This window comes from Nematolebias whitei, chromosome 18, assembly GCF_014905685.2.
Source record: "Nematolebias whitei isolate Nwh7 chromosome 18, NemWhi1, whole genome shotgun sequence".
In the NCBI taxonomy this organism is placed as follows: domain Eukaryota; kingdom Metazoa; phylum Chordata; class Actinopteri; order Cyprinodontiformes; family Rivulidae; genus Nematolebias; species Nematolebias whitei.
In genome coordinates, this window is record NC_056515.1 from 21,883,492 (window position 1) to 21,895,830 (window position 12,339).

Sequence of the window (12,339 nt, forward strand, 5' to 3'; positions counted from 1 at the left end):
ATATATATATATATATATATATATATATATATATATACATGTATTTTATAGGCTTTGCTTTAAGATAACTCCACTTTTGTCTTGGCCCTGCTCGAAGCACCTGTAGCCTTTGGAAAAATAGTTGATGTGTGTCGATCTGTGTTTTTTCCACAGTACGTGGGGAGTATTGACGTGCCCAGACCCAACAGTCGGATGGAGATCGTGGCAGCTATGAGGAGAATCAGGGTAAGGTCAACACACAACACCACGAGTGGAAATTCAACTCAAGACATAGGTATAGAAACCTGAAACTTGATCAAAGCTTTGTATTACTAGTTACTACTGCTGCCGAAATGAACAGACATATAAAGGTTGTTGGGTCTTGCACACTCATCCTGCGTCCTCTGGTGATTTCCCGGTGATGGAAGACAGAAACTACTTTTACAATACCACAGTAATCACAGAATGAAAGGAGTGTGCTGCTGTCAGATGAAATTTATTCTCAGGGTGCAGCGATGCATCGACTGGCTTCTGAACGACGAGTCATGGTGAAACGAAGCAAGGCAGAGATAAATGAGTGAAGGGGAATTCCTATGTTTATTATAAGCATGTATTATAGTTGAATAAATAATTTCAATATGCCTGGTAATTTGTTGCACAGGTGAGCTGAAATTTTTATTCTTTTTTTGTAATTTTTTGATGCAAATAGAGTTTATTCAGGTCGGAGGTGACTGCTGTGTTGCTTTAAACGTGTATTTAAAAGATACATTTTAAGAGGCACTGAGTTGTTTCACAAACAAACTTCTACAGAGCTGCAGAGGCCAAATCTGTGCATGTTGGTGCACGGGTCGAGTTAAAACTGTGCAGCCTGATTCCCAAACTTGCAAATGAATGAAGTGGAAACATGACTACTGTGGTGCTCCACAGCTGGAAAACATGTGTGCACTGTACAAATGCAGTGCCTGTTTTAGACACGTAATGCATCAGGTTGACTGATATACACATATATGTATATAAATTGTAACTTCCTCATGTGATGGTGGAAACTACGAGAGTCAGTCAATACAAACATTTGGTTTATCCTTTGTCTTGTTTGTTTAAAATCATCTTCACTGACAGTAAAAAGACTTTTTACTTATAGGCTCTTACTATGATCTGTAAATGACTTCAGCCCCATCTTCACTACTTTTATTATTGTCCCATGTCATGGAGCAAAAATGGAATTGGAAACACCATCCCTCCATCGGTCCATCCTTCCATCCAACTGTGCATGTTGTGAGCATGATAACTTGGAAAAATAAACGAGGTATACCAACTTCTATTTTGGTGCGTGGCTGCATCTAGGCTTTAAAAAAGGTCCTAATAAAATTTGGTTGCCAAGTCAAAGTCCAAGATGGCCACCACCATAAGTATGTAAACCAGCCACCCTCATCATTTGAGGAAGTATGCTTTCTGGTTTTCATCTTGCTTACAAGTATTCTTTCCTCAAATGATTGGGTCAAAAATAAGCAATGTGCCAACTTCCACTTTGGTGTGTTGCTTCATTCATGTGCTTGAAAGGTCACTTCTGGAAAACTGGGTTGACACGTTAAAATCCAATGTGACCACAGTAAACTGAACACCTCTATTATTCGATTAAACTATTATACTTAAAAGTATAGTTTTGCTCAGCAATAACTCTACCTCGTCGTTTGTCCAGGGCGCTGGTGCTATCTTTTGTGTTGCCATTTTTCTTCAAAGAAAAATAGGAACTTTATCACACAAGTGGCCAGAAGCAAGTAGCTAAAGGAAACAGCGGTAAGGAACAGTTGCTGGAAGTATGACATATGTGACGTCACGTGACCCCTCCAGGCTAGCAAACCAGTCAAGGGCCAGCAGTCTGCTGATGTCAAATCTGCAGCACCAGCGTGGCCTGAATGGAAACTTTGATCTCTGGATTCCAAAACCCGTGCTGGAAGCTGGTCCACGTGCATAAGAGCCATAATGCTAGATGCCTGTGGGGGAAAATACATCATTTTTCAAAATGAGCCACATTAACAGTTTGGATTTATCTACTTTTTTTTACATTCAAAAGTAAATTTGCGTTCTTAAATGAAGGGCAAACTGAGTCTAGTTTCAGTCTGAATAACCAAACAACTATGTGAAAATAACCACCTGATGCAAAAGTGATTACAGTGTGTTAACCATATAAAGTTTTTTGGGACTGCAGCAATTTCAAGGTGGCAGAAATCTGCTTCACTGGCATCCTGACTGACTAGATGTTTGCTCGTGTCCCCTTGTAACAACTTCTGCCTGGTATTCCACACTGATAACTCTCTTTGTCTTTTCTGCTGCAGGTAAGATATTGGCTATAGATAACAGCTCAACTTCAAACATTAAAAACTATTCCTTTAAGGTTGACTGAGGTTTTGTGTTACATGTCAATGGGGGGAGAATATGGGAAATAAAAGCACAGATTTGTGTACTACAACAGGATGTGTCATTGTTTGTAGGGAGCTTCCTGGAGTCTGTTGCTTGGATTTTGTTGTCCTTGAGGAGTGTCAGTGCACCTGTCTCTCTCTGCCTCCAGTCTGAGTGCTGGCTGCAGCTGAATATTTAATGCCCAAAGATGACTGGTATGGATCCTCTCATCTAACTGACTCTCAGCAGCACAGCAACTGAGCTCACCTCCCAGCATCCCACCACTCTTTTAAATTAAAACGACACCATCATGGTGACTTAAATAGGACCATAAGTAGCAGAGCACAACCTTGTCTTCTACACCTACTGTGCTTTTTGCATTTACCTACTGTTATAATGCTGCATTTCTTAATGCTTCTCCTTGTCAGTTTTAAATCAGTCACTGTGTTGTTTGCTGGCAGGTTCCTTCTGCATCTATTCAATCAGCTTATTGCTGAACTCTGCACATATGCTCCCTTCTTCATATCCCTGTCACTGGGTTGTCGTTGGACTTTCCAGATTTTAGATTTACAGCCTTCCCTTGTGTAAGCCTTGCCTTCATAATTAGTCTGTTTGTTAGTGTTGTTGTTTTGCATTTGCCTTCCTCGTTCTTGCTTTTCTCTGCCTGACATCACTTATTTTTTCATCAGAGTTTAAACATTAGAGTTTGCTCCTTTTCTGTTGTACAATTTGACCCCTGGATTGTCTGAGTGGCAGGAATAATAGTGGTCCATTACCATGGTAACCAGGTTAGGTTTGATAATAATTTAACACATTTTTACTGATTAACCAATGTGGAAAGAGAAAAATAATCTAGTCAGAGGGACTTTCCCGACGCCTTGAAAAGCAACATCTTAAATAATCATCTGTAGGAGAAATAAACCTCAACCACTTACCTCAAACAGAGAAAAGTTTAATGTTTTGTAGCCCTTACTTGTTGTGCCATTTATTCACAGGACTGATTTTTCATCCTTTTCATTTGTTTCAGGCAGTTTTTAAGAAAATTTCTAAAACGTCTAATTTAGGAAATCTTTAAAAAAAAATCCATGGAAATTTGAAAAACTTTGGGTACCACTTTACAATAAGGCTCCACTTATAATGATATAAATATAAAAAGTTTATAGATACATTATTAATTCATCTGAAAGCACTTTATAAATCATTAATAACTGCTTATTATGCATTAATTAAGGGTGACAGAGACAAAACTGACCAGATTATTGTCATTGGAGACATGATCATTGCCCTTGAATGTCTTTTATCCTTGATGTAATTGAAAATCCATGTGTGTCGACATGTTGAGAAGCACTTTGCTGAGAGGCAAAGAAATTGAACCTAAATAACGGCCTACTGGCATCTTTAAGCTGATTTTATGCATGTAGGCTGTTTTTTTGTTGATTTTTTGATCACTATGGCTGTTAACAGCATCATAGTTGCTGCTGATGGATCTCACCCATCTAATGAAAGGGTCTCAGATTAAGAAAACCCATCTGAGTTGAGGTCCAGCATGGTTAGACCACTCAGTGGGGTCTTCATTGTTAGCAGTGAAAGAGACAAATGAGAAGAAAGAGAATTTGTGAACCGGGGTCATGGCAAACAAGCTACACTGTACTGAATGTCCCTCCCCCAAACCCTGTTTCATTATGCTTGGCCTCCAAGGAGTCTGGTTTTCTGATCATAAACAAATTTTATGAAACATGACTTTCAAACACTGTTTATTCTGCAAATATTTTAAACCTGGCACCTCTTCTTTAATCTTCCATTTGTCCACCTTAGTTTAAAAGACTCAACACGATATTTATCATTTATCAACAATATGATAATTAACTGTTGTTTTGCACCACTGATATGAATCTTAGTTTTCTTATTAGGGATATTATTTGTTCTTTATGAAGTTGCACATTCCAGTTCTAGTTTCAGACATAGGATTTTTTTAGGGCAGTTTCTTTTTCAATGGTTGTGCGCTTTCCTCTGCTCTGACACGTGAATGTGAACATATGAGCTTTGAACAGCAGGCGTGCTCTTTTAGGCATATTTGCCAAGTCAAATGTGATTATGGACAAATATTGACTGACTACCATTCCTTTTCTGCCTTTAAGTAAAGAACACTGCCATTTAATGTAAAAGTGCAGCCCTTTCAGCTAAGGGGTTGAACACAGACTGTAGATTTCAGAGAGAGGAATGAAAGGCAGAGGCAGAAAGACCCGAGAGGAAGTCCTGGAACGGGTACATGCTGTGTGGTGGTTGGCAGAGCCGTAGCGGTTTCGTCTCCCTTGGTTAATCTCTTTAGCCCCAGCCAATGTGAGAAAACAACTGCACACATGATACGAGAGGAGGGAAAGTCTTTCTGCTTGTTCAGGAAAGTCTTTAACAAACTCATCCACCTGCCGTTCCCACAGAGATGAAGAGAAAAGATGTCCCGTGGATCTTTTCAGGAAAATGTATTTATTTATTTTTTGTTAAATGGTTCCCCAGCTATGTTCCACTGGTCCTACTGAGCTGGTTTTGGGGAATTAGTTTCATTCAGTTTACCCAGTGGCATAGAAAGTGCCAGTTTACCCAGTGGCATAGAAAGTGCACGCTCATAGACAGCTTTGTATGCAAGTTGTGCAAGTGTGCGTTTGAGGCACAGCGCTCCATTTTCAAGCGACCTCATGCATTCTAACAACGTCCGCGATCGATTAAACGAGGCCTACTAACAAAGGCCGGTGTTGCTCCATCCACATGGAAAGATTCAGCGTCTTCCACGGCTCACTGCCTCTGAAAAGGACGAGTGGCTGTGGTGGAATTTCCTCGGGAAACAAACGTAACTATTTACAGGAAACCACCATCTCACTACAAAATAAAAACAAGTTTAATGCTTTTCTCCTTATTCAATCTCCTAGCTCTTTCTTACGTTCTTATTTTTAACTCTCTCCTTCTCTCTAAGACTGTTTTCATCCCATCCCCTCACTCTCCTACTAAAATAGAATGTCTCAATTTAGACCATCTCTGGCTATCTACTCAGTGCTGACAGGAATAGATTTTAGGCTCGGGGCAGGCTATGCATGCAACCCTTTGAATTTTGATCAGCTCTAATGGGATTTTTAGTCTCCCTCAAATGTCCATCAACATGCAGTGTCTTCCACAGGCAGGCGAGAGAAAGATTTTGTTTTGTGTCTGTGAACATCTCCTGAGAAGACCCATGTTGCATGGGGAAAAAAAGCCAGCACCCTTCTATGTTCTGTGAGGGGATGCAGTAGCTCAGTAGTGAGTCTCATAATCCAGATTCAATCCCTGGTTGTGAGGGAATTTGGCATAATTTTTTGTTGCCGAATCAATTGTGCCATTTTGCTTGCTGTGACGACTCCTACAGAAGGGAACAGCTGAAAGAAAAGCAACATCAGGTTCTGTGAGGGTCCAGGGATTCTTCTATACCTCATCTCCAGTTATTTAACAGTCAAAAATGGTGTACCACAAGGCTCAGTCTTAGAACTCACCCTCTTTACAATCTACATATGTAATGTAGGTCAGAGCATCCTTGATGCATCCTTACATTTCTATGCTGATGACACAGTTGTTTATTGTTGAGCTAAAACAGTTGCTAAGGCTTTCCAGCTTTTGCAATCTGCCTTTGACATCATCCAGTCAGATTTGTTCCATCTCAAACTTGTCCTAAATAAAACCAAAGGGATGCTTTTTTCCAAACAGGAAGTCGATCCCAGCAGTTCTTCCTCTGATTTTATTCTCAAATGGTGTCCCGATTGAGTTTGATGATTCCTATAAATATTTGGGTATCTTGGTCGACTCGCATCTCTCTTTTAAGCTCCATGTGGAAAACCTAGTAAGGAAACTGAAAGTTAAATTGGGTTTCTTTTTCAGAAATAGATTCTGTTTAACTCTGAATGCTAGGAAACACTGTGTAACTGTGACTTTTCTTCCTTCCATTGACAACGGTGACATTATTTACATGAACGCTCCTACAAGCACCCTGCAGATGTTGGATGCTGTTTATCATGGTACGCTACGATTCATACCTGGCTGTAACTATCGTACCCATCACTGCACCCTGGATTCACTGGTTAACTGGACATCAACTTCACACAGACTCTCCCACTGGTACATTTTCATCTTTAAATCACTTTGTGGTCTACTGCCTTCATACATGTCCTCCTACATGTCACTGTGTAAGTGCAGCTACAGCGTGTGCTCTCAGGACATTATTACCTGCAGTGTCCCCTCAGTGCAGTCTAAAATAGGCAAAAGGACCATCTCCTACTCTGCTCCTATTTCCTGGAATATTTTGCTAAAAGATCTGAAGCTCTCGACCGTGACCTCTCTAAGTGGCTTTAAACATCTGTTAAGTTCCTGGCAAGAACCAATGCAAACATGTTCCTGTTTTTAGTTTTCTACACCACCTTACAATCTACCTTTTTTTAAAGCTACTTTTTCCTTTTGACTGTCCTTTTGTTTGCCATTTTATTTTAATTTGTAAAAAAAAATAAAAATTGTATGCCTCTTTTATGAATGTCTATTGCTGTCGTTGTTATCCACTGTTGTCATCACTCAATGTTAAGAAATCAGGTTTCTCTTGTAAATGGGTCTCCGAGGCTCAATGGTATTAACATGTATAAATAAAGTTTGAATGAATGAATCTTTATTTCAGTGCTGAGCTCATCCTAATTATCAATAGGTTTGTTTTTGTCGAGTCATTACAGTTCCAAATAGGATGGCTTGCACTGTTGATAAAAGCTTGTGCACTGGAGAAAACCTGTAAACTCCATAAAGAACAGTGGTTTTCAAACTTTTTTTCTTGGGCATAAACAAGTTATAAACACAGCTGATTGACAGCTAGCACAAACCCAAGGGGAAGTGGTCTCAATAAAAACAACCGTTTTACTTTTTTCTTTATGAATACTCTGTTCTGAGTGATGCAGCTCTAATTATGTTCACATTCAGCATTTAAATACTTTCCCATATGTATCCTAGGTGACCTTCTGATGTTTATGTATTATCTTAAAAAGCACAAAGAATACTTTTTTCTTCTAAATCACAAGAAATAATGTTTGATCAGTTCACAGAGGAGAATTAAACCTCACAGCCTTGTGTATATGAACTAATCAAAACCCAAAATGTACGTTTTGCATAACAACTACACTCGACCCAGAAAACCAGGGGGGAAAAATGTGAGCGTCGTTATACTTCGGGACGGGGGGTGTGGATCCGCACCAACGAGGGAGTGGTTAGAAGGCACATATGTGAATGAGGGATATGCTGCATTTCAAAGGGGCATGAACCATAATGGGGGGCTTTGTTTTCATGTTTTCATGGTGGCTTAAAGGCAGATGCACAGCAGTGTGCGACCTATATGTCTGCTGGATTAGATGCATGCTCAGCTTTGAGAAGGGTGCAGTGCCTTTGTTTGTCCAAACACAAAAAAGAAAAAGTATTAAGATCTTCCTGAATATAATGTAAATAATTTCAGAGTTGAGTTTCATTAGTCTGTGTTTTGTGGTTTCACAGCTTGTAAATGTACCTATCTGCTGGTTTTGCTAACAGATGAAAAAATAGGGTTGCTGTGCCAAAAAGTTGGTAGCTGATGTAATAATAATAAAAAACACTTTATTAATCAATCATTAAATACATAAAAGCCTCAACTTTTTTTTAAATGTTTTTTGGATAAGAGTTAATTCTGAAAATACAAATCTGAATGATTTCAACCTTAACCCACGAAACATACTAACACACATACGTGTGTAGATTTACAGCTTTTCATGATGTGAGCTTTATACTAATAAATCTTACATCATGGGATCAAAAGACAACACTGAACTCATCGCTGCTTCTCCTAAAGGTTTTTAGTACCGCCTGTGTTGTCCAAAATCTACTGAATCCGTGTCACTGCAGGAAAAATTGCCAACATCTTCTTAAATATTGGATATTAAATTGATTTAATGGTGCTTAATAAAACTCACTGGTATGAACAGCAACTTCAGTTGCTTGACCTCACAATTACTTTGCACAATGAGTTGCATGCCAGTGCAATGGGGCAATAAAAGATGGTCATTCAAAATAGATCAAAATCCTCAAAATAGATGTCCAAAACACAGAAAATAGGCATGAATCCAACAATATTCAGTGTGCACCATCATTTATTAGTTTTAGTTAAACAGTGTTGTTTGTATTTGTCGTAACTTCCCTCTAATGTTGAGATCATCCAGCCTGAGCTTTGCTAACAGTTTAAGTGATTGCCAGGTGTCCTGAATGTACAAGTTTGGAAAAGTTGCCTGGAACCAGTTTTGCAGCTGGAATCTGCATTCTAATGTAGGTTAACTTTTGCCCCAAGTGCCACTGACTGTCATGTCATTGTACATTTTTGTTTACTCAACTTTCTTAGCCCTAAAAAAAACCTAATTTAGTCCTGTTAAAGCTTGAAATCTGTCAAAATAAAATTCACTGCTAACATGACCCTGAAATGAAGATAAATTTGAACTTGCAGTCCAGTTCCTTCAGACTTTCTTTACTACCATTCATGTTTCTTATGTATATAAACACTCCATCTTCTGTTTTCATGATCTACCTTAAGGCTGTATATTTTAAAAAGTACTCAAGTCTTCTGCTTCAGTGTCCCTGCTTTGCTTTGATCCAAAACAATCCCCCTCCAAAGGAAAATACTTTTCTAAAGACATGGACTCAATCCTGCTGCAAACCCTCTAAGTCAGTTTGTTTCCTTGACAACACTTGACACCAGTGATGGACAACATTTTTTTTTCCAGAGGGCCAAAATCAGGATATTTAAAGCAATTGAAGAGCCACATAGAGAAATGGAAAGAATATCGGTTCTCAGGAAGACTTTTCTCAGACTTTTTTTTGTTGTAGCATAGCTAGCATGCTTGATTAAATATGTTTCCACAATACTCTTTAGTAAAATTAGACATACTTTCTGTAAATTGGCTCTTGTGACAACGTATTAGTCTAAATACGAAAAAAGAAAATGTGATATATTCGCCTTTTGTAGTCTTTTAAGGATCAGTAATTCTAGAAACACAACTTACAAAAATAAAAGCCTATCTTAATCCGAAGGTTTTCAATATATTTGTCCAAGATGTTTAATTTAAACTTAAGTTTCATTGTTAAAATTAGGGGTGCACCGATTGCAGTTTTCTAGCCGATCACTGATTTCTAAGAAGTCTGACCTGCCCATTCCGATTTTGTTTTTTAAGCGACACTGTCAGGTGTTATAAGGTCACAATGCACCTTCAATTTTCCAATATTATTTTATTGAAAAACATACTCTTGAACAATATCTTAGAAACAATACAAACTTTTTAACTGGCCATGAGGTAGTGCTCTGAAATACAAATGAAATTTAGACAATTGTTAAAAAAAAAACTACAAAAAATGGTTAAAATCGGTTTCTCGTGTAAGTATCGGCTGATCTCCCAACATAAAGGAAATCGGGCCCATGTATTTGTGCACCCCCATTTAAAATGCAGGTTTCAACTTGTTTAAAGGCTGTTTTCTTTTCAGTTAATCATTTTTTGAGGCTGGATGGACATTGTCCAAGGGCCACTTTTGGCCCTCAGGCCATATGTTGTCCACAAATGTTGTACACTTTGCTGGAAGTTGTGTGATTGTGATATTTTTAGAGTTTCATGTTTGAAGTCAGCAGCACGGTGGCTCAGTTGGTAGAACTGTTGCCTCTTTGTGAGAAGGTCGCTGGATCAAATCGTAGCCTTTCTAGGTGGAGTTTGCATGTTCTCTCCGTGCATAAATGGGTTTTCTGCAGGTACACTGGTTTCCTCCCACAGACCAAAAACATGCATGTTAGGCTGATTGGTAGCTCTAAAATGTGCTTAGGTGTGAGTGAGAGAGTGAGTAGTTGTTTGTCTTGTTTGTCTCTATGTGTCCCTATGATGGACTGGAGACCTGTCCAGGGTGTCCCCCGCTTCTCGCACAGTGATGGCTAGACATTGGCACCATGCACTGACTCCCCACGGCCCGAAAAAGAAGAAGCGGATAAAGATAATGGATGCATGTTTTAAGTCTTTCCATATTTGTGGGGTGTCAAATATAATTTGGCTATAAAAACCTTACAATGCAATAATCCTGTGAGCTTCTAGCCATCTGAACAGTCCTGCAACCTCTGTGTTAGTGTTTTTACTGCCTGGTACAAAGTCTGCTTGAGCAGTTTTTAATGACAAACAACGCTAAAGTCAACTTACAGGGAAGACAACTCGCGTGTTTTGTCATAAATAAATAGAAGAGGCGTATATCGGCTCTGCTTTGTTCTACTCCTCAGCGCCAGTGTAATAATTTAACAAAACTTTTCTATTTACCCTTTGTCTAAATTACAGTGTTTAGTTTAAAACATTATGTTAATGGTGAAATAGCTTCCACCGTTATCCTGGAAGTCAAAGTTGTCTAGTAAAACATTGATCTTTAACATGATGAGAATACTGTTCCCTTCTTCAGTTCCATCATTGCTGAATAATCTTCTAAGTGAACTTGAATAAAACAAATAAAATTCTACATTTCACCATACAAGTGTTCTCCTTACATTACTTTAGGCATTAGGTGTAGCAGTAATGCATCTCTTGCCTGCGAGGACTTTCTCTCAGCATGAGCAAGCAGATAAGCAAAGCTCATTGTATTATGGTTTAGTTTATTGGATAATGATTCAGGAAAGTGCTGCATGCCTTTGAGTTGGCAGCATAGACTGTCCTACTTCTATGTGATTCAGTCTCATGTGCGTACTCATCACACTTGTCTCATCCTCCTCCAGCAAGTTAAATAAAATAAAAAAACTAAAGGTGTCATTCTCCTATTTTTGCTGTTCAATGGCCCCACTCTCTGCTACATTCTTCTTTTTAATTTGTGCCCCTCATGCCTCTTTCGTTACAGCGGCAGCCTCCCTGTGCTATTTTTCTCCCCTCTCAGGGTTGTGTTTCGTGTAAACATGCAGAAAGCAGGTGAGCTGTAAAAGCTTCAAGTTTGGGTTGATGTTAAATCGTTTATGACATGCTGCTGGTGAAATCTTCACCAACTTGCTACATAGTACTGTTTGAACTAAAATACTTGCTGCACACTGAGTACTAGAAATGAACAAATACATTATAATGTACCAATACACATTTTTTATGCTGTAATGTGACGCACAGCACAAGCAACGCTCTTATCTCAAATAAACACCAGCTGAATTTTGTTAGGGTGGCACAGTAGTTAGAGCTGTTGCCTCACAGCAAGAAGGTCACAGGATCGCTTCCCAGCCTGGAGCCTTTCTGGGTCCAGTTTACATCTCTGTTCATGGGTGGGTTTTCTGCAGGTACACTGGTTTCCTCCCACATACCAAAAACATGCATGTTAGGCTGATTGGTAACTCTAAATTGTCCCTAGGTGAGTGAGAGAGTGAATGGTTGTTTGTCTCATTTGTCTCTGTGTCCCTATGATGGACTTGTCCACTTGTCCAGGGTGTATCCTGCCTCTTGCACAGTGACTGCTGGAAACAAGCACCAGCTCCCCGTGACCCAGAAAGGGCAAGCAGATAAATGGACTGTACTCATATAACTCCCTTCTATCTTATCAGGATACTCAAAGCGCTTTACACTACAAACTGTTAGAGCTGTCATTTCTAACTCAGAGCCCCGCCCGGCTATAATAATGCGCTTAATGTGCAGGCCATGTCTGTGTTGGGCTTTTGATTGTGTCAGCAGACGTGCATGGCTGACGATACAATTATATGGCAACATGGCTTGCCATACAATCACCAGCCACACACGGTCAAATGACTGCGTGCTGACCGGCCTTGAAACAAGTAAAACGTTCAATTAAGCTTCAGATGTACTATTACCAGTGATCCATTAGCCCAAATGGACGTTCATTCAGCCACTGCACTCAGCGGATGCACGCAGCGGATGCACGCAGCGGATGCACGCAGCGGAT

At 39.4% G+C, this 12,339-nt stretch overlaps 1 protein-coding gene across 1 annotated transcript in view; it reads left to right on the forward strand.

Annotated features, from left to right (window-relative positions):
* si:dkey-34e4.1 (carboxyl-terminal PDZ ligand of neuronal nitric oxide synthase protein) overlaps nt 1-12,339 on the forward strand; it is a 62,259-nt gene that overhangs the window by 10,060 nt on the left and 39,860 nt on the right. Inside the window, exon 2 of the mRNA XM_037691976.1 lies at nt 154-225. Coding sequence (XP_037547904.1) covers nt 154-225 — 72 coding nt within the window. The remainder of the gene's footprint in view (nt 1-153; nt 226-12,339) is intronic.